At 37.9% G+C, this 22,588-nt stretch overlaps 1 protein-coding gene across 1 annotated transcript in view; it reads right to left on the bottom strand.

Annotated features, from left to right (window-relative positions):
* The window catches only part of PKP2 (plakophilin 2), a 92,002-nt gene that overhangs the window by 18,094 nt on the left and 51,320 nt on the right, over positions 1-22,588 (bottom strand). The window contains exons 6-9 of the mRNA XM_032349957.1: positions 20,988-21,165; positions 5,745-5,862; positions 4,729-4,893; positions 3,670-3,843 (exon numbers count right to left, since the gene is read on the bottom strand). Of these exons, the coding sequence (XP_032205848.1) occupies positions 3,670-3,843; positions 4,729-4,893; positions 5,745-5,862; positions 20,988-21,165 (635 nt within the window). The remainder of the gene's footprint in view (positions 1-3,669; positions 3,844-4,728; positions 4,894-5,744; positions 5,863-20,987; positions 21,166-22,588) is intronic.

Raw genomic sequence — 22,588 nt, forward strand, 5'->3', positions numbered from 1 at the left:
GTATTAAATGCTTTTAAAGTGTTTTAGAAATTTGAAAACTACTTATTTCAATGACTTTTAACTTTGACTATGTGGTGTTTTAACTTATTTCTATTGATACATAATTGATACATAAAACTGTATTAGTTTTAGGAGTAAAATATAATGATTTGATATAACTATATACTGCCAAATAATTACCACAATAAATTTAGTTAATATCCATCACTACACATGATTGTAATTTTTCTTCTTGTGATGAGAACTTTTAAGATATATTCTCTCAGCAACTTTTAAATATACAACACAGTATTGCTAACTATAGTCACCTGCTGTGCCTTACATCCTCGGGACTTATCTTATAATTGAAAGCTTGTACCTTAACCATTTCTTTCTTTTTTCTGTACCTTAATCTTTTAATTTATAATGTACTTTTAATTTATACTGTACTTAGAGTTTGCCAAATGGGTAAATTTAATTAATCCTTTCTCTTTCTTTATTTATTATCTGAACTATATCTGAACCAATAAAGTTTACAAATACACTTTTACTAACTAGAAATTACTGTCATAATTTTATACTTTAGGTTATATAAACCTATATGCTATAGGTTTATAATTATAAAACCTATGTGTGTGTGTTTTTTTTTTAAGATTTTATTTATTTATTCGACAGAGAGAGAGATCACAAGTAGGCAGAGAGAGAGAGGAGGAAGCAGGCCCCCTGCTGAGCAGAGAGCCCGATGCGGGACTCGATCCCAGGACCCTGAGATCATGACCTGAGCCGAAGGCAGCGGCTTAACCCACTGAGCCACCCAGGCGCCCTAAAACCTATGTTTTAGGAAGCTGTTCATTTAAGTTTAGGTTTTTTGCCAATTCAGGCACGTGGTCATCAATCACTCAGTGATATCTCAGTTATGAGCACGAGGTTAATCACTGGATATTTTCTGAAACTATTTTAAATGCCTTGCTTTTCACATTTTCCTATTCCATGGTTCTTTTTAAAAATGATAAAAACAAGTATTTTTTATAATATTTAAGTATAACAAAATTAAGAAAAGTAATAATTAGAAAGGATATATAAGTCAAAATTTTAATAAAAAGAATTTTGTTACTTAAAAGAACATATCAGAGGGGGAGACAAACCATGAGAGACTGTGGACTCTGAGAAACAAACTGAGGGTTTTGGAGGAGAGGGGGGTAAGGTGTTGGGTGAGCCCGGTGGTGGGTAATAAGGAGGGCAATTACTGGATGGAGCATTGGGTGTGGTGCATAAAGAATGAATTTTGGGTCACTGAAAAAAAAATAAAGTTAAATTAAAAAAAAGAACATATCACTGTCCCATGGTGCTAATGATTTTCTCCTATAGATCTCCAGTCAAATTAAACTTTAACAACTCTGAGTATAGATTAATACCAGATCAGAGTAGGCCTCCTTTCAGGGGACCAGACTTAGGTATTATTTAAAATGCCTTGACGCAATTAGAACAGTTATGAGGCTATCTCCAATGCTTGGATTCCTTTTGGACTGGGAATCTCCCAGTACCTTAGAGTTCTGTTTTTTTGTTTATCATTGGATTATTATAAAATACAGGGATTTCGTCTTTTTCATTGCTACATACTTAGCATTAGGCTAGTACCTGCTATTTAGTAGGTGTCCAAAAAATGAATGAAGGAACTTAAGAACTAGGTAATAAACTAATATATTCAGAACCTGTGTGGCACAATATTTCTGTATCTATCCTCGGGAATGTGGAAATATCTCTGGACTGCTTGGATTCCATGAGAGATCTTGGAGTGAAAGAGGGCTAAAATCCAGGCTTAAAGATTTAGCTCATACTGAACCCTACAAGGAACACAAGGAACTCAGATATGCACACACACACGTGCACACCACATTAATTCCTAACATTTTTTTTTAAAGTTGGCTGGGAGTTAATGAGAGGGCTTCTGTAGTTTGGGAAAGTGAAAGAAATGGAAACCTCACATGGGAAGATGGGAAGGTAAAATGATTGTGTATCATTCAGGGCCCCCTGGTAGTTTCTTGTTCTTTCCTTTTTGTGTACAAGTAAATTTTGCAGAAAATCGAAGAGTTTATAGTTTGGTTTTTTTTTTTTTTTTTAAGATTTTATTTTTAAGTAATCTCTACACCTAACATGGGGCTCAAACTTACAAGTCTGAGATCAAGAGTCCCATGCTCTACTGAATGAGTCAGCAGACGCCCTGAGTTTGTTCATATTCTTAATCACAGTGCCAAGGTAAGAAAATACTGGTTTTAGTATTTCACGATTTTGTTCAAAATAGAGCAAGCTTCTGTGTAAACACATAAATTAAAGAACAAATATGGTTTCTTTCTTTCTTTCTTTCTTTCAAGATTTTGTTTATTTATTTGACACAGAAAGAGAGAGACAGTGAGAGAGGAAACATAAGCAGGGGGAGTGGGAGAGGGAGAAGCAGGCTTCTCACCAAGAAGGGAGCCCAATGCAGGGCTTGATTCCTGGACCCTGGGATCTAACCCAAGGCTTGAGCCTAAGGCAGACACTTAACTGACTGAGCCACCCAGGTGCCCCATGAATATGGTTTCTTAAGAATAAATAATATTTTTGTTATCCACAGGGGTACTCTTTCTGCGGGGATGAATAATTGGAAACTGGACATATAATGAACAGTTTTGTGCGTGGGGGGGGACTTAGTATAATAATTTCATGATCAAGACAGAGAATACAAGCTTAGTTCAAATAACTAAACTGTGTAATAAGGTGTAAAATACCGGGGGTGGGGAATAAGCAACATCATCACAACATCACAGGCTTTAGTGTTTTATGTATTTTGACTTTGCTGGTATAAAGTAAGCGCTTCAGGAAGAGAAGCAGCTCTTTATTTTCTGTTGAATTTCTGGGACATAAAAGCACAGATGTCCTTTCCAACTCTATACACGGTGGACATCTGTTGTTTTTGCCTGGCCAGCACTCATTCTTCTTCTGCTAATGAGTCGCTGCTTTAGCATTTCGGTCCATGTAGTCCCCGTGGCAGTGAGCCCGCCTGCTCAAACCCATGCCCCTGAAATTCATAGGTGGGCCCATCACCCAGACCTGGCTAGTCACAACATCACAAGCTACTAGCCACAGGTACTGGTTCAGATACAGGCAAGTGAGACTCATTTCTTGAGTTCCAAATGGAGCTATTGAGAAAATAGTGGTTTCTTTACTGTGAGGACATTGGGTGGATACAATAGAAGTCTGAAATCATTGGTGGCCTTTGCTATCGTATGAGAAGAGCCTTTGAAAACAAAAAAGCAGAAGAGGGAACCCAGAGATAGAGTTATAATTACAATTTCTGGGCACCTACCCACCATGAGAGAAAGAAGACCCACCTTGACTTTCCAGTTAAGCGAGCGAAGACATTTCTCTTTTTTTGCCCAGGGCAGTTTAGGTAGGATTCTGAAACTCATAACTGAAAGAGCTCTAATATAAGTACCTAGGAGTCTTCCACTCACAGCCTTACTTGGGTCTGCAGAAATTGAGACTGAAAGTCCCTAGAAAATTGGACGCCTTGCTGGCAGTTACTGAGAACTGTCTTGACAGAAGAGAAAAATCTTGTTCTTACTTCACTGTCTCATCTCTGAACCTAATGTAGGTATGTCCTACAATGCCATTATTTTTAAAAAGCAGAAGAAGAGGAGTGATACTCACTGGTCCACTTCCTGCTGTGAGATTCTGCAGAGCTCCCAAAGACGCTTCCTGAGTATAGTTTCGGACACTCTTTGCAATCAAGGACAAATACATCCGTATCACGATGGAATGCCACAGCCATTCCACACCCTTCGGGTTGCTCTTTTCTTCTGGCATCGGCATGTCCTGATATTGCTAACCACATACACAGTGAAATCCAGAATTAATGCCTTCAAGTGATTTCTACAATTCCATGCCCAAACTAAGGGAACAGAAATACCATCTTGTCTGGAGAGACTGACAATTTCCCTAATAACAAGCCTCTGATGTGGAAATGAAAAAGCAAACATATACGATTTCCAGTTAGTTAACTTTTAGCTCATAATGTCTGTTTCTTCTTAACAACACCCCAACTTTACATTTCATAGTGAGAGAAAACTCGAGAATGAAGCATAGACAGTTCTAGAATCGTTTTCAGGCTGCTGTTAAGGTAAAAGCTTACTTAGTCACAACCACTGTGGAGATAAGAAAAACAGGCCTCTTTCCTCAGTCTTGGAAAGTTGTCTGGGATAGCATCAGCATTCTAAATTTACCAGTTGCTCTCCCAGTTCACAAATATGTATGTACCATGATAGTCTAAGGAATAGCAAGGGGTTACATTCTTACAGCTTTCATGAAATGCCAGTAGGGACAGTATTCCTTCGTATGGATATACTTTTAGGCTACCAAGAGCCAAACATCAGGATTGCACAATTTATACACCATTGGCTATGCTCTATTAAGCTTACTTCCCAACTTTTAAGCATATAGCAGTATGATATAGTGGCTAAAGAGGCAAATTTGGAGCCAGACCGCCTGGGATTGAATTCCATCCCCTCTCTTATAATTTCCTGGATTTCTGGGGGGAAAATTAATAAGCCATTCTGTACTTCTGTTTCCTTGTCAGTAAATGATATTAATAATACACACCTCGTAGGATTGACAGAAGGATTAAAACAACTTAAAATAGTGCCTGACATACACCAAGTACTCAGAAATACACAGATAAACACTTTTTCTTTCAAAGTCCTCCCAATATACCTCTTTTATTTTCCTGCTTCGACTGCCAAAACACCCAATACTTTTGTTGTTGTCAGTCTGGATAGTCCGGTTCTGAATATAGATACTCTGGGCATATCTGTCTGGGAGCTCTGTCTCCAGCTGGTAGGAGAGGTTATGAAGAATGCACACACAGTTCTCTGTGGCCTGAGAAAACAGGACATGAATCTTGATCATACACATACAGACATCCCTTTGCAGGTGTGATACCACAGGATGTATTAAGCTTTCACAGTTTAATGGATGCAGTGGGGTGTGCTTGGATTGTGTCCGGGGAAGCGGAAAGAGCATGGCTAGATCACGAATGGTCATGAACACAATGTTAAGGAGTAGAGGCTGAATTTCTTAAACCACTGGAGAGCCTTTCTAGTTTATTTTTAAGAGTGTGTTCAGACGATTCCCTATTTTAAGATACGTGACTTAGTAGCCACACGGAGGTGGAAGACAGAAGATATTGTTTGCAGGACCAGTTAGGAGGCTACTGCATGGTAAGTATGAAAGACGCACAAACCAGGGCAGCAGGAACAGTGCGAGGGAGGAGGAGCGGACCGACTGGGGGCCATTTCTGAGGCGGAATACACGTGGTTTGCTGTCTGATGGCTAAAGGACGTGAGGCAAGGAAGGCAGTCAGAGATTACTCAGATTTCTTCTTTCATTTCGTGGGTGAGGATAATTATTAAAAAGGATTATTCAGTCATGGAACAAGTTTGGGAATAAAGGAATAGATGACATTATTGCACATGGAGCACTTGGGCTCCTTTGAAATATCTACACAGAGTTGTTAAACAGGTAGTTGTAAATTTGGGTCTGGAAAGTAGACAGAAAAATGGGGCTAGATAAACTTAATATTGCTAAGTATGGATGGGAAACCTTAAGCTTAGCAAGTGAGCTAATGAATAAATCTTTAAACCCAAAGAGAATACTTTGAGAATCTTCTGAAGTGTCCTAGTAAGACAAAGTAAGTAATTCAAACGAGCTATATTTAATACACGGATCACCTTGTCGTCTGGTTGGTAGTCTGCAATGGTTCCTCTGACATAATGGACCAGCGAGTCGATCAGCCCGTCACACCTTCTCATCACCTTCCTCCCGTCAGGCCCGGCCGAGCTCATATTTCTATCAGGAAAAACAAATAACCATAATATTTAAGCTGTGTATCTAATAGGCCTTTGTTTTAAAGTTTTACTTGATTGATGCTTCTTCCAAGTGTTTGGAAAACTGACAAATTGGTAAAAGCGGGGCAGACACGGGGTCAGTTCACTATCAATTGATGGTCATAAAATCTGGACACAACCTCTAACTATATTCCTGGAACATGTCAGTGTGTCAATAAAAGCTTTCTGTCTACTTCACTCCAAGCACCAAGGCCACAGCATCATTTACTTAATCTGCAATCGGTTTTTGAGAGGGTAGATATGAAGCAAACACTTCACAACTAAAAGAACAAACGGCACATTTGACATAGCGGTATACTAGATGTCCAAGTACAAACCTGTTCTGTGTCTTAACGCTAAATAACTTCAAGTGACTTAAATTCTCTGAGACTGTTTCCTCATTTGTAAAGACATGATGTTGGACTCTATTATTTTGGGGTTTTGTAGCTTTCAGTGTAAACAATCACTGACAAATATCAAACGAGATGTTCTAAAATGTGATGACTCTATAAAATGGCAAAGAGATGTGACAAGATTTCGAAGTTCCACAGTGTAGAAGACCTAAGTCAAAAGCATGACCTATAAATATCTTTGCACTTAGTCTATTTCTAATTTTGCTAGGCCATGACACCTTTCTATAAACAGTAACTACATCTACAAGTGGAGGTCGTTTCCTTATAGAGGATTGAAACTTATCAAATACAGCAAAGTAATTTATTTGGGGATCAAATTTCAAATTCAGATGTTTATATTCTAGTATTATTATTACTATATTCCTTTGGATTAAGGTTTTGTTAGCATCAACAATTAAAAAAATTTCCCTCCAAAAATGTTAATACTTTTGTCAACAAAAATGGTAAAAGAATAGCACATTCAGATTTTTAGAATTCTGAGAACCACCTTTACTTATTCCCTTTCGTGAACTTTAATTGCTAAGAACTATTCCTATAAAATTTATCAGATCAGTTTATTTGTTTGGTTTCTTTGCTGGCAGAGTATTCAAAGTATTTGTTTATAATGTCTCTGTCATTCTGAACAGCAAAAGAACTACAATTCTGAGAACTTTCGGGTCTTATTTTCTTCATCTTTAAAATAGTAAGTTGTATTAAGTGATTTCAAAAAGCCTTTCTGCCCCAAAATACTGCTTTGAATACATACTAAATAAGAGAACACATGTACCCAGCATGATATCAAGAAGTAATGGGAAGAAAAAAGGAACACACAGCATTCATTGTACCCTGCTCCCATGAAAATCACATCTATAGGATGAACTTGCTGAAAAATACTATTTTTAACCCACAGAAATGCAATTTCATGATTCAATGTAATACTTGAAGAGATGAGACTAATATATATAAAACCAGGGATTACACTAACAATTTAATGTTTTCTGGATTGATACAATGAATTTTTAATTTTAACAAAATCCTTTCTGTGACTTTGGTTTTCATTTGACTATTCCAATTAAAGATTTACCTCCTTAATTTTTACTGTACCTGAAAAACCAACACTTTATCCATTAAAAAAAGATAATGCGTAGGTTTAGAAACTGTAAATCAAACCATTTTTATGATAGCTTTTTTCTCAAGAAATGATAATTTCAACCAATATCCTGTATCTATTCTCTGAAGAAGCCTGACAGAAAATGAAAAAAGGCGTCTTTTCCAGTCATCTTCTTTTACACATGGAGAAACAGAGGTCCAAAGAGTTTAAGTCACTTCTCCCAGGAGAGTCAGAAAGGGAGAGCTGTTCTTCATCCTGTTCTCAGGGGCGGCTCCAGACGAGAGCACACCTCATCAACGTTCATTCACTCTGCCATTTGCTTAGCAAATATCAGATGTCCCCCAACTCCAAGACAATGTTATCACATGTTTTAAAGCTTCCCCTTGACCTTTTCAACCTCTGGCTTGGAGAAATGGCAGTAGTTTAAAACGGCTTTGACAAACCAAAAGGTTTCTCACTAGCTAAAGCTGCCACATACCTTGCAGATGGATGACCTAGCTTTGTTAAACTTCAGGGTGTTTATTTTGGGTGTGAATGGTAATTCGCTTTGGCGGGACTGCCAGTTCACAAGCGCGGACTCTTGTCTTGTAGTTTGGTATTATCCAGACTCTACTTGCTTGAAATGGGACTTATCAGGGTTTTCTGGCACTTGATACCTTTGTTGACAGAAAGTGTAACCCCACTGCTTCAGTATTTGCTCCTGCATATCAAAAATAGTTCCTACCTTACTCAGCTGCCCAGAAATATGAACGATAAGGGTGGATGATTTTAAAGCACTACATCCATGAATAGAAGTCCCTAGTCAGAAAGGAATTTGTTATTGTACCACTCTGAAAATAAGCAGTAATTATGAAAGTGATATATCTATCTTAAAGTACTAAATTTTTTTTTTTCAATAGCTAGTACTTAAGTTTGTGGGAATCAGAGAATTACTATGGCTAAACTTAGGCAGAATGGAAGCTTTTACAACTTATCTCCCAAATCCTAAGAAATATTTATTTATAACTATTTCCTATGGGTAGCCCAAAAGAGGTTTAATATGGAAAATATCCCACAATTATAAATGAAATAGTATCAAGTATTTATACAATGCAACAATTATGTTATTGAAAGTAAAAGAGAATGAGCATACAGACACACTACTCAATAAAAATTGATTAGCAGAGTTACCAATGAATATATTAGAAATGTTTAATTTAGTATCTATGATTTCAACTCAATTAGATGATGGTTTTACTTCTCTTGGTATAATCTAGCCAAAGTCTGGGTAAATACATCAGCAACTTCCAGCCAACTAAAATATGTATGCTGTGGTACACTGAAATTGAAGAACCAGATCCTTGGACTTAAGTTGGAGGTTGGGAGCCCGGCCTCAGAAGAAGGGAGAAGTGGGGAACAGAAACTTCTCGCACAAAAGCAGAATTGTTTTGGAACTCTTCACCCTCCATGAGCCAGAATGGGGGGAACACCAGCTTGACTGGTTACTTATGCTTGATATGAGGAAGAATTTTTCTGGTAATAGGACTTGTAAATGGTGGAAAAAAATAGAATCGGAACCTCTGTATGTCTCCGAACAAAACTTTACAGATTTAGGAAGATTCAGGTGTTTTTTATCTAAAAGCAAATCAATGATTCATGACTCTCTTTAGGACCACTGATCTCACACATTCCTGAGTGTCCTAATGAAAAGGAGAAAAGAAAACCAAACACCCAGGACTTTGCTAGAATTAAAGGAAGAATGGCATGTCTCTGTTAAGATTAATGATGACAGGTGACTAAACCTTAAATTCATATGGCAAACCAAAGAATGGACAATGTCAAATGACAAAGAAAACCGCAACTTAAGTGTGTGTGATAGACATTATAGTAGGTACTTTATAAACACTATTATCTGTAATTTCACAAAATTCTCCAAATTAGGGCATACTAAAATTTCATTTGGAATCCTGACCTGTGACTCTTGTTTAAAATCAGTCGCTTAAGCGTCTGCCTTCAGCTTAGGTTATGATCTCAGGGTCCTGGGATCAAGTCCCACGTTAGGCTCCCTGCTCAACGGGGAGTCTGCTTTTCCTACTCCCTCTGCCCATTCCCTTCCCACTCCCCCTCTGTCTCTGGCATTTTCTCTCTCTCTCTCAAATAAATAAATAAATAAATAAACTCTTAAAAAAAAAAAAAAACAAATAAAATCAGAATTACCTGCCTCTAATAGGCTTTTTACTGGCCCTTCCATAAGAAGTTATCTGTGTGCAGGCATACTGTTAACAGCTAGTTGGCCAGCACCAAAAGGAGGTTTGTTTCGACACAGAAAGTCCGAAGCTTAGTGTGTGGTGTATGGTCAACTAGCCTGGGGAAATGAACACTGAATGTTAACTATACAGGAATTAAAATTTTTTAAAAATTAAAAAAAATAAAGTTAAAGGCTATAATTACTCACGAGATAGGAGATTAGCAGACAGCACAATAATATGGTTAAAGTGAATCTTCTCAAAACACTTCAACAACAAGTAATTCTAAAAGGCGGATTTTTTTTTTTTTCAATGGGGTGATATCTACTGGTAATAAGTATAATTTCCTACAAATGTACAGTTTACATGTGTGTCACATGCAAGACCTACTGCCTATGGGACCAGTCTTCATGGTCTAGCTAGCATACTGAGAGAGTGACCACCTTGATGATTTTACAAATATTGTAGGTACATCTTCATATCCACCAACAACTATAGGATTTCAATATCGTGTATCGTAAACTGTGCAATAAGGCCCCAGTCCCCTCAGTGCTCGGTCAGAGTCCATTCTAAGACCCAACAGGCACTTGATAAGAGATTGGTGGATAAGGAGGCATCCTTCTTCCTCTTGTTATTTGAGATTTAGGTCTGGGCTTTTGTTTATCTCTCAGCTGATATATATCAAACAGTTGGGCCTTGTCTGTGATGAACCCAGAGAAAGTAGCAGAGGCAGCTTGTTATTGCACAGAACAAAAGGGGAACCTCATTTGAACTGGCAGAGGGACAAAAACTCTTTGCCAAGAAAAGGGCTTGTCTGTTACCTTAAAAGTCAACATCAGTTCCTGAAGGTATCTGCAAACAGCAGTCAAAGTCAACTGTTTGGTCTGCAAAAAGAAGCAGCATTGGGAGGTAGAACAAAGCTCTCCCACCTACACGTCTTGTTCCTTCCAGGACAAGAACATTAACCGAACAAAGAAATGTCAGCATCTATTACACTTCAAGAAGCTAGAAGGTAGAGGAGAAAATCTATCCTTGAAAATCCTTTGGTTTTTGGGACGCCTGGGTGGCTCAGTTCATTAAGCGTCTGCCTTCAGCTCGGGTCATGATCCCAGGGTCCTGGGATCGAGTCCCGCATTGGGCTCCCTGCTCAGCGGAGAGCCTGCTTCTCTCTCTCCCTCTGCCTGCCACTCTGACTGCTTGTGTTCTCTCTCTCTGTGTCAAATAAATAAATAAAATCTTTAAAAAAAAAAATCCTTTGGTTTTGCTTTCCTGTATTTTTAAGATCATCTAAAATTATTCTGAATAATCAATGTAGCCAGTAATCATCTGGTTGGTAGGTAACAGTCACTTCCTTTGGATTTAGTTGGCTCTTCAAGGTAGAATGCCAAATTCCATTTTGAATCAATTATAAACAGCAAACTAATTTTTAAAAATATGCCTGGGAGTCACTGGAACTTGAGTAGACATTCTTGGCACCTAAAGGAGATGTCTTGGATGCCAGATAAGGATTGATGAAGAAGCTTAAGACTTAGAGTAAAAGCATATGATACTGCACCTCCAGTACAGGCACAGATTTTTAACCACAGGATAGCAAAAAAGTCATCAGCTGCTTTATCCAAATATAACAACCTGCTCATTTTTTAATCATGATGAATTTCAAAATTTTTAATAGTTCTATGATGAAAGTCAAGTTTTTTTTAAAAAAAGATTTTCAGTGACCTAAGATATAGTTAATAATAAACTACTTCCAATTTAAGCTATACCAGATTTTTTTTTTTTTTTTAAACACTAGGATGCTAAGAGAGTAAATCTTGAAAGGTCTAACACAAGAAAAAAAAATCTGTTAACTATACATGGGGACAGATGTTAATCAGACTAACTGTGGTGATCATTTCACAATGTCTACTAATATAAATTCATTATGTTGTAATGAAACTAATGTGTCAATTATACCTCAACAAACAAACAAACATAGGATGTTTTTAAAAATCTCTGACAAAGTCCTTCTTGGGAATTTTTTGTTGTTGTTCAGGACCCAAGTCACATACTGACTGATACACAGAAAGGCAAGCAAATACAGTCCTCTTGATATAATAAAAATTATTCTTCTGTTACCTTGTTTTTTCTACCTCCACATTAGTTCTATTCATGTATTCTTAATAGTCACCCCAAGGCTGAGCCTGGGATACCAGTAAAGAGTTTCTTCAGCAAAGAGAAATGTCACATAATTACTGAGAAGTACAACTCCTAATCTGAGCCTATCTGCTAACGGCATGAACAGGATAGTGGAAAATTTAGTTTAAAGAACTGAGACATTTGCTAGCATTGTAGTTGTGCTGACGGACAATTCTAATGCGACCTAAACTCTTAAAAGCACTGGATTCAGGAAGATCAGAGAGGGGTGATCAGGTTAGCATAGCCGTATTTGCTTGGTTTGATGTTTGATTTGTTTGTTTACTAACCTAATTCCTGTTGAGAGATTTCAAACAGATGACCTAAAAACCCTGAGATTTTACTTATAAACAATCATTTTTTATAACTCAGGATTTTATATACCTATTTAAATACCACTTAAATCTTTTAAATTCACTTGAAGAGAAAATTACACCACAATGTATCTCATAAAACTAGACATTTGTTTGTATTTTATTAGGGATCAAGAGTTCCTGTCCCCATTGGGGTCCTCTTAGCTGGACGAAAAATCAAATTGAAAAGAGACAGATAAAGAGGAGAAAATCAAATAGCATATGTACAGAGAGTCCACATAGCCACGGAAATTCTAAAGACAGGCAAAATGAAGTACATATGTTATTCTTTTTTTTCTTTTTTTTTTTTTTTAATATATGTTATTCTAAACTGAGGACATAGGGGTAGGGGCCTGGGACTTCAGAAGAAAGGAATGCAATTGACAGGATAAAAAGAAGAGCAGATGTTCAGTAATTAGATGTTTGTCCTGCCACACAGATGGGACACTCAGATAAAATTTATCGCTGCTAATAACCCTTATTCTGGGAAAGACCGCCAATTTAGAGTTTACTATGTAGTTAACAAAGAGGCAAAAATTTCTCTTGAGCACACAGGGTCTTGATTGCCTTCAGCTCAAAATAATCTTCATGTCAAGGGGCCCATCTCAGTGTGGCCTATCCTTGGCCCCCACAATATCTAAAATACACAACATATAAAATACAATTATGAATGATAGTGTAACATTGCTAGAAATATTGCCAATTCCATTATTTATGGTATAGGGGAGCAAGTTTTGCCACCCCAAAAAGGCCTCTTTGTCATGTTATTTTAAGCTGGTTATTTTTAAGAAATAGCAAACACAGGAGAAGTTCTGCAAACCAAGCGGAAATCACCCTTTCGTGAGAGACATTTACATTCCCTTACAATTTGTAAGGGAAATCTCCTTTTATAAGGGTGTCCCTCTGCTGTAGCGGGAAGAGATTTGAATATAGCAGGCGTCCAAGGAACAAATACAGTGTTAGATAAGAGGAAGAGGAAAGACAGACCAAATGGTAAAATATCAAGAAAGTTGGACTAGTTTCCTTTCTCAAGTTTCTGATAATGGTTCTATAATTTGGGAGAGTCACTGTCAATTTCTTCAAGATGAAGAAGGAGACTGCTAAGAGAGACTGCTGAGATGTGTTTGTGTTCAGTCTAATGTGTCTTCCAGAACTTTGAACCTCACTGCTCTTGGAAAAAGGATATTTTTCCCATTCTCTACTCTGACAGCTTCCACCATTCTCCATGGTCTTATACCTGCCCATTTCAGTCCAAACGGAACTCTGGAGGCACTTTAATTTCTAACCTGTAGATTCTTTCAGCCCCTTCTTCTTTAAGAGAGCAAAGAATCAGGAAAGACAAGGGAAGAAAGGAAAGGAGAAAGGAAAGAAAGAAAAGAAAGAAAGAAACAATGGGAATGACATGGAGGAATGGAGAAATAATGATAAATCTTTGGTAGAAATTTCAAACTTCCTCCTGATAATAAGTATTGGTTTTATTTGTCACATCCAAAGGTCTTCCAAAGGTGTCCCAATCCGTGAGGTGGAACACACAGATTTGACAGTCATGTCACATCAACTCCCAAGATGTTACCCATACTAAATAGAAAAACAGGGGCTCATCACAGTGAGTGTGCACGTAGGAGGGGTGTTAAATCAAAGAAGGCAGCTCATGCTTTTTGGTAATTTACAATTCTATGATTGCCACATAAATCTTTTGGAATCTGAAATATCTGAAAGAGTAGCCTATTGATTGCAATAAATTATCAACTGTCAAATAATGGCACACTTCTCACCTTAAGTAAATGAAAATAATTTGGAAAAAAAAATGAATGGGTCATTTTAACATGTTTTCTCCACTCAAACAAAGGAAAATGCTGAAGTTTTGTGATACCTTCCAAGAAAACAAAGGAACTGTTTCTTCTTTGAAAAGGGATGTGTATAGAAAAAAAAAATATGCTTATACTCTAATTACCCACATTTTGATGTTAATTAATGAACAGAAATTCAGTGCCAGTGGCGTGCTGATAGATTTTTATTGAAGAATCAGTTTTCTTTTTTCTTTCTTTTTTTAAGATTTTATTTATTTATTTGTCAGAGAGAGAGAAAGAGAGAGAGCACAGGCAGGGGGAATGGCAGGCAAGGTGAGAAGCACACTTCCTGCCAAGCAGGAAGCCTGATGTGGGGCTCGATCCCAGAACCCAGGGATCATGACCTGAGCTGAAGGCAGATGCTTAATCAACTAAGCCACTCAGGTGTCCCAACAGTTTTCTAGGGGCAAGGGAGTGAGGAGACCTCTGACTTGTAGCATTTGCCAATTTCTGTGGTGTAAATACTCCCACTGTGGCCAATTTCAAACTACCAACATGATGTCACTGTCTGTGGAGTTACTAAGAGATGCAAACTATTGCTTTTGCTGGCTCTAGCACAAATTGGGAATGTACTATTTTACTTTTCCTCTCCTAGCTTGGAGTTTACTACTTATTATTGCTAGCATAATATTGTTTAAGATGTTTCCTCTTTGCAAAATATGTATCACCTTTCAGTGAGTAACTTCAGTTGTTATAAGTATGTTAATTCCAAAGGGACCTAAAGAAAGCACCAAGGCCCATGCATGGAAAATGCTGCTGCGGACAGATGCTAATCCTGTAGATAGGGCTGATATCCGACAAATATCCTGGACCTGACAGTGTTGGTCTTTTCAAAGGATAAACTTTGCACGTTCTCTTGTGGGAATGCAGTCTCACTGTACCAGCTCCAGGTGGCCAGAGCCAGAGCCACTGCTGCAAAGCAAGTTCATTAACAACGCAAACATCTTACCTGCAGAGCAGATTCACTAAACCATTGCTCTAGGCAGACCAAGTGAAGTCCCTCTCAAAACTGATCTCAGTGTCACATTAGTAAAGAAAAAAAGTCACTGGTGTATGCAGTTTTTCTCTGAGGAGATTAAAAAAATTTAGCTGCACTGAGTCAACCACAGTGCCAAAGATGTTGCTCATGTTGCCAATTCATTGTTGGCTCTGCACCCACTGCAGGAGAGAATACCTCAAATAAACTTAGAGCAATTAAGATACTTGCTAACATCATGATCTTCTTATTCAGCAAGTTTCACTTTTGTAAGAACCAGTTAACACTCATCTTAAAAATCTGTTTAGAGAATCTGTGGTCATAAATAAACAACTACAGGGCAGACACCTCTATTGTTATGGAAATTGAGACTATTTGATCACAGGTTCCCTAGAAGGCTCTTCTTGCATTCTGCGGGTTTCTCCTAGTGGCTTTTATACTCATTGTGACAACATCTAACCTAACCTTGTTGCCTACAATGCCTTCTCCTTTCCTGGAAATGTTGCCCACTTCATAGGCTTCATTCTTTGTATCTTCTCGCTTCTGTGAAATGCAGAGTTCTATTTGCATAGAACTTATAAAACCAATGAGACACAGATGCAATGCCTTTAAGAAGACTTGAATGTGAGTATAAATTGGTCTACCCAGCTGTGTGAGGTAGGCTGTGAAGGACAGATTTTTTTTTTTTTTTTAAGATTTTATTTATTTATTTGACACAGAGAGAGAGAGGCAAGCAGGCTCCCTGCCAAGCAGAAAGCCCGATGTGGAGCTCAATCCCAGGACCTGAGATCATGACCTGTGCCAAAGGCAGAGGCTTAACCCACTGAGCGACCCAGGGGCCCAAGGGTAGAGGTTTCATCCACATCAGCACAGTCTGTAGAAATGTGACAAACACGAACATACGAATATATGTGGCTTTGGAGATAGGCTTCCTGGATTTGAATTTCAGCTGTCTCTTGCTAGCTGCATGATGTTGGAAATACCACTTAACCTATCTGAACCCCTCAACTATAAAATGGAGAAATCTTGTTTTACAAGGACTACGGTAAGAATAAACTAAGAAAATTCTCATAAAGCATTCAGAAGCTTTTAGAACATAATATACAATAAATGTCAGCTATTATTATTGTAAATTAGATACAGAAATGAAATAAGAACAGATACTTAAGCATGTACTATTGGCATTCAATTTGGTAGACTTTTTGTTATATTCTGCTTCTAAAAGTAGTTCAAATCAGTGGTTTGAATTGGCTTTGCAAACACTAAAATGGTGTCATATTGGTGGGAGTGTATTCAGCTATTACATCTTCTGGAATGTGTGTGTCAGCTAAGGCATGCTTCACTCAAACCATCCAAGTCTTTTATTCCTCATTCATAAGGGAAAATGGCAGGAAGATTTGAAACTAACATCTTTGTCTTTATTACATTATTCATCTTCTCAGTACGCCTTTCCTGTTAATATTATAATTATTCTTCGCACAGAAGAATCCTCCCACCCTAGATAATCTTGCTTACAGAAGAAAAAAATTAACCCCTTAACATGACCTTCAAGGCCCCCACAATCAGACCTTAGCCTATGTTTCCAACTTCTGTTTGATTACTTCCCATCACAAATCGGATGCTCTCGCCAGACTTGATTATTCACTCAGTTCATCAGGTATTTTCATTTGGCCATTCTTTCTTTTATTTTTTCATTCAATACTTTATAGTTGCTTACTCTATGCCAGAAGCTTTGCTAGGTGTTAGGGATTAAAGTAAAAAGAAAGCACAGGCTTGTTCACATTTGTAGAGAATGAGCCCAACATATGAAAGAAGAAGAGCAAGTGCAGAGGAGACAGAAATTTAAAAACAGAGTGAGCCCCATGAATGTTGAGTTTCTGTCCTAGTCCTGGAGGTCATGGTTCCTAGTGCACCTCCTTCCCTTCCACAAGTGACCATCAACATCTCACCCACATGAGCCAATGAATCCTTACTTGGCTTTAGCAAGTTTGAAAACCTCATTTTGAGTTAAAAGAGTCCTGATACTTTAAGAACTCTGATGTAACACAGTCCGACAATGGGAGCTACAGAGAAATTGTGAGATGCAAAATGTTTTTAAATAGATCAAAATGTGTTATTAGATCAAAAGTGCAATAAAAAAAGCAGATCTAGCAAACTGTACAGAAGACGGAGTCAAAAAGACCATTTAGGCACCTCTTCTGCTGTTTAAGGATTTGAGTCTCTAGTCCTCAGAGAATTTCTGACTATTGAAATAATCCACCAAAGCCCAGTTCATTTGGCACCTCTTCTATAGTGTCTTTCTGATTCCACTCTGCTAGCATGAATGGTCCTTTGTTTTGTATTCCTGCCGCACTTCCCTTGTACCTCTGACACCATGGTTCAGCTGCATCCGAATCACCTGGATGGCTTGTTAAAACTAGATTGCTGCCCCCTCCCCCCAGTTAGAGTTTCTGATTCAGAAGGTCTGGGGTGGAACCTGAGGATTCTAACAGGTTCCAGGTGGTGCAGGTGCTAATGCTCCAGGAGCCATTGATCTAACATATTTCATCATAAGCTGTGTTCTCTTTCCTTTGCTCATCTGTAGCCCCTGGTAGGTTAACAGTTCCCTAAGGATTTTCTTATTCATCTTTGTGAAATTCTCCGTAAGTAACATAAAAGCCTACACAACATTGGTATTTGATACGGTGTTTGATTAACTATGGAGATAAGATAAATATTTTACCATAATAAATTCTCTTACTTACCATCTAGATTCCCTCAAAAAATGAACTGTAACTAGAGAAAATATCAAAAGTGGAACATATTATAACCTCTTGTGGGCTGCCTAATTTCAATTACATCTTTTTTTTTAAAGATTTTATTAATTATTTATTTATTTGTGAGAGAGAGAGAGAGAAAGAGAGAGCGCAAGCACAAGCAGGCAGAGGCAGAGAGAGAAGCAGGCTCCCTGCCGAGCAAGGAGCCTGATGCAGGACTCAGTCCCAGGACCCCGGGATCATGACCTGAGCCGAAGGCAGCGGCTTAACCGACTGAGCCACCCAGGAGTCCCACATCTTTTTTTTTTTTTTTTTTTTTTTTCCTTTTGAGAGAGAGCACAAATGCTGAGCCTGGGCTCGATCTCACAACTCTGAGATCATGATCTGAGCTGAAGTCAACAGTTGGATGCTTAAGCGACTTAGTCCACCCAGGTGCCCCTTGATTATATCTTCCATTTGATTTCTTTTAATCCTTGCACATAAAGCACAATGATTATTTTCAAATAAAAGAAAGCTTGAGATGCATGATCTTAGAGAAGTTCAGACTAGCATTTTTCTTCCTCCTGCATGTACTTCTATTTTCTCTTGATTTAGCTGGCATTTGACAGTCCAAGAGAGAAAATATTTCAAGCACTTTTTCATCCCACTATTTAGAAAAGCTGATCAAATTAACTTCTTTGGTAGCTATTCTTATGGCAAAACTTTCTGTCTCTTTAGGCTTTGTTGCCTTACAGCTATTTAAAAACATCTAGGAATAAATTTAACTAAGTAGGCAAAAGAACTGTATACTAACAAAAATAAGACACTGATGAAACAAATTGAAGACATAAATAAAGGGGAAGATATACCATACTCATGGATTGGAAGAATCAATATATTTAAAATGTCCATTCTACCCAAGGCAATCTACAGAGTCAATGCAATCCCTATGAAGTTTCCAATGGCATTTTTCACAGAAATCGAACAGACAATTCTACAATTTGTATGAAATCACGAAAGAGCCCCAAATAACCAAAGAGTCTTGAGAAAGAAGAGCAAAGCCAGAGGCATCACACTCCCTGATTTCAAACTATATTACAGAGCTCTAGTAATCAAAACAGCAGTTGTACTGGCATAAAAACAAACACAAACATCATTGTAATAGACTAAAGAGCCCAGAAATAAACTTGAGCATATATGGTCAATTAACTTGCAACAAAGAAGTCAAGAATACTTTGGGAAAGTGGAGAAAGGAGAAAGGTAAATCTCTTTAATAAATGGTGCTGAGAAAACTGTAGCCACATGCAAAAGAATGAAACTGGACCACTATCTCACACCATACACAAAAATTAACTCAGAATGGATTAAAGGCTTGGCTATAAGACCCGAAACCATAAAATTGCTAGAAGAAAACATAGGCAGTAAGCTTCTTGACATCAATCTTGGTGATTATTTTTTGGATCTGACACCAAAAAGAAAAAAGGTAACAAAAGCAAAAATAATGAAGTGGAATGGTGTCAAACCAAAAAAGCTTTTGCACAGCAAAGAAAACCATCAATAAAATGAGAAGTCCACCTATGGGATGGGAGCAAATACCTGCAAATCATATATCTGATAAGGGGTTAATATCCAAAATATATGAAGAACATACAATTCAATAGTAAACACAATCTGATTAAAAAATAAGCAGAAGATCTGAATAGACATTTTCCAAAGAAGATACAGAGATGGCCAAAAGGCACAGGAAGAAATGTTCAACATCACCAGGGAAATGCAAATCAAAACCACAATGAGATATCACTTCACACCGGTTAGTATGGCTATCCTCAAAAAGACAAGAAATAACAAGTGTTGGTGAGGATATGGAGAAAAGGCGAACCTTGTGCAGTGCCTGTAGGAATGTTAAGTTGGCACAACCACTGTGGAAAACATTACAAAAAAATCGAACACAGAACTACTATATAATCGAGCAATTCCACTTCTGGGTATTATTCAAAGAAAAGGAAAACACTAACTTGAAAATATATATGCACCCTCATGTTCCCTGAAACATTATTCATAATAACAAAGAAATCAAGCTAAGTATCTTTTGACAAGAGAATGGATAAAATCTGATATATATATACACACACAAAAGCAAAATGTGTGTGTGTGTGTGTATGTACATATATATAAAATATTATTCAGAAACAACAAAGAATGTTGTTTACAAAAGAAAAATATTGCCACTGCCAACATCATGGATGGACCTTGAGGGCATTATCCTAAGTGAAATAAATCAGACAGAGAAAGACAAATACTGTATGATCTCATCTATAAAAGGAATCTAAAAGAAACAAAACAAAACAAAAAACCAAGGTTGTGGGGTGTCTGGCTGGCTCAGTTGGTGGAGCATGTGACTTTTATCTCAGGGTTGTGAGCTTGAGCCCCATGTTGGGTACAGAGATTACTTAACAACAAAAACAAGCTCATAGATACAGAGAACTGGTGGGATTGTCAGAAGCAAGAGGGGTAGGCAAAATGGGTAAAAGTTGTCATAAGGTACAAATTTCTAGTCATAAAATAACTAAGTCCAAATAAACCATAAAGGAGATAAATTTTTCATATGCCATAAACAAACAAACAACTTAGTCAATCCTGAAGAGGTAATGTACAGCATGGCAACTATAGTTAATAATACTATATTACGTGTTTGAAAGTTGCTAAGAGAGAAAAGTCTTAAAAGCTCTCATCACAAGAAAAAAGAAATTCTGTAACAGTGCATACCAATGAATGTTATCTCAACTTACTGTGGTGACTGCAATATATACAAATATTGAATCGTTATGACTAGTATAATATATAAGATAAAAGAATAAAAGCACTAGGTTTAAAATTATATTTTAACCATATCAGTCAATTAGATTTTTGTAAATTAAAAAATAGCATGGAGCCTATGTTAAACCCTGGGAGACAGAAGAGGCCCGTCTGTCTGGGATTCTGGGTATTCAGTTCACATCTCTGTTTTCTTTATTGGAACTGATAGCCTCTCTCTTGTGAGCTAATGTGGGTAGCTGCTGAAATCAAACATGCCTAGAAACAATATTGTGTTCTTACTTTACCTTTCTCATTGTCTCTACATGCCCCACTGGTAACAATGGGAAAGGACACGCTTCTTGTATTTAGAGGGATCTTTATAATTCTTATTGGATCTCCAGGTAATGAGGTAGAGCTTTAGAAACCCAGATGCAGTATGTAAGGTATACAGAAAAAAGATCTGCAGAGTGGCATTACCTTAAGCATCCTGTGACGTTGTAAAATATATCAAAATCAAGCAAACCATTTGCTTTGGGGTAGTCTCCCTCTGGCCACCCCGAGAAGGGAATGATGATATTCTCAGTCAGGATAAGCAAGGCTTCTGTTATCATGAGATTCTTAAGTTTGTCATTAGATGACAAATTCCACAGCAAACCTAGAAAAGCAAAGAGTACTATCAAAACAGTGCAGGGATGAGTCAAATGACTGCTGAAAAGATGCATTAGGGCCCACACTACCCAGGCTGTGGCTAGCTCTTGGGAAAAAAAGGGGGAGGGATCCAGACCTTTTCCAACCAAAAGAATCGGTTTTGAGTTTATTAGATGGCAATGAAGCTGATCCGTAATGAGAGAGAGAGAGATTTATGATATAAAATTATGCCAGCTTAAATGAACCCAGAATGTGAGTGAAAGTTAGAAATCCTTTAACATTTATGTTGTTTCTCTTAAAAGATCCTACCATTAGGCTAGCCTCACTGAGAGAATAAATTCTGGTCTAACCAATATGCAGGCTGAAAATTATCCTATTTTAATAAAGACTTCAATGTGTTTTTTTTTTGTTGTTGTTCTTGTTGTTTTGTTTTTTAAAGATTTTATTTATTTGACAGAAAGAGAATACAAGTAGGCAGAGAGGCAGGTGGCGGGGCGGGGGGTGGGGTGAGGAGGCTCCCTGCTGAGCAGAGAGACTGACACAGGGCTCCATCCCAGGACCCTGGGATCATGACCTGAGTCGAAGGCAGAGGCTCAATCCATTGAGCCGCCCAGGCGACCCAAGATTTCAATGTTTTTATTTTTATTTACTTAGTTTTTTAAAAAAGATTTAACTTTTTTTTAAAATTAAAGTAATCTCGAGGGGCGCCTGGGTGGCTCAGTGGGTTAAAGCCTCTGCCTTTGGCTCAGGCTATGATCCAAGGGTTCTGGGATAGAGTCCCGCGGATTGGGTTCTCTGCTTGGCAGGGAGTGTGCTTCCCTTCCTCTCTCTCTGCCTACTTGTTATCTCCGTCTGTCAAATAAATAAATAAAATCTTAAAAAAAAAAAAAAATCTCTATACCCAATGTGGAGCTCGAACTTACAACCAAGAGACCAAGACTTGTACACTCTACTGGCTGAGTCAGCCAGGTATCCCAAGACTTCAGTGTTTTTAAAGGGTCATATTTTTTTCTCTTGAGAAACAGGGAGAGAATATTTCCCTCTGCCTCCTGCTCCCCACTACCTGCAACTTCTGCCCGGTATTTGCCTCCCAGTGAGAGCAGGAAGGGCCCACAGAAAACCTTTGCCTATACCCACACCGGTCTCCAGTAGGCTGATCAACATCGCCAGTTAATATTTATTAAATCCTACCCAATGATAGACTTTCTGTCCTCCTGGAATTTATGCTAGATACCTCGTGTATTTCCTATATTACAGTTTGGCAGTGAAGGAGATACAAGAGTATTTGATCAATTTGCCAGCGTGTATGGCCTAAAGCATTTGGTCTAAGGCTGGTACCACTGTCCTCATTCAACTTCCCTTTCCTCTTGAAACCTCTCCCCTGACCTGCCATTAAAGAGAAAGGCTATATTAGCCAATACTGAAAGAAA

Source organism: Mustela erminea, chromosome 6 (assembly GCF_009829155.1).
Source record: "Mustela erminea isolate mMusErm1 chromosome 6, mMusErm1.Pri, whole genome shotgun sequence".
Taxonomy (NCBI): domain Eukaryota; kingdom Metazoa; phylum Chordata; class Mammalia; order Carnivora; family Mustelidae; genus Mustela; species Mustela erminea.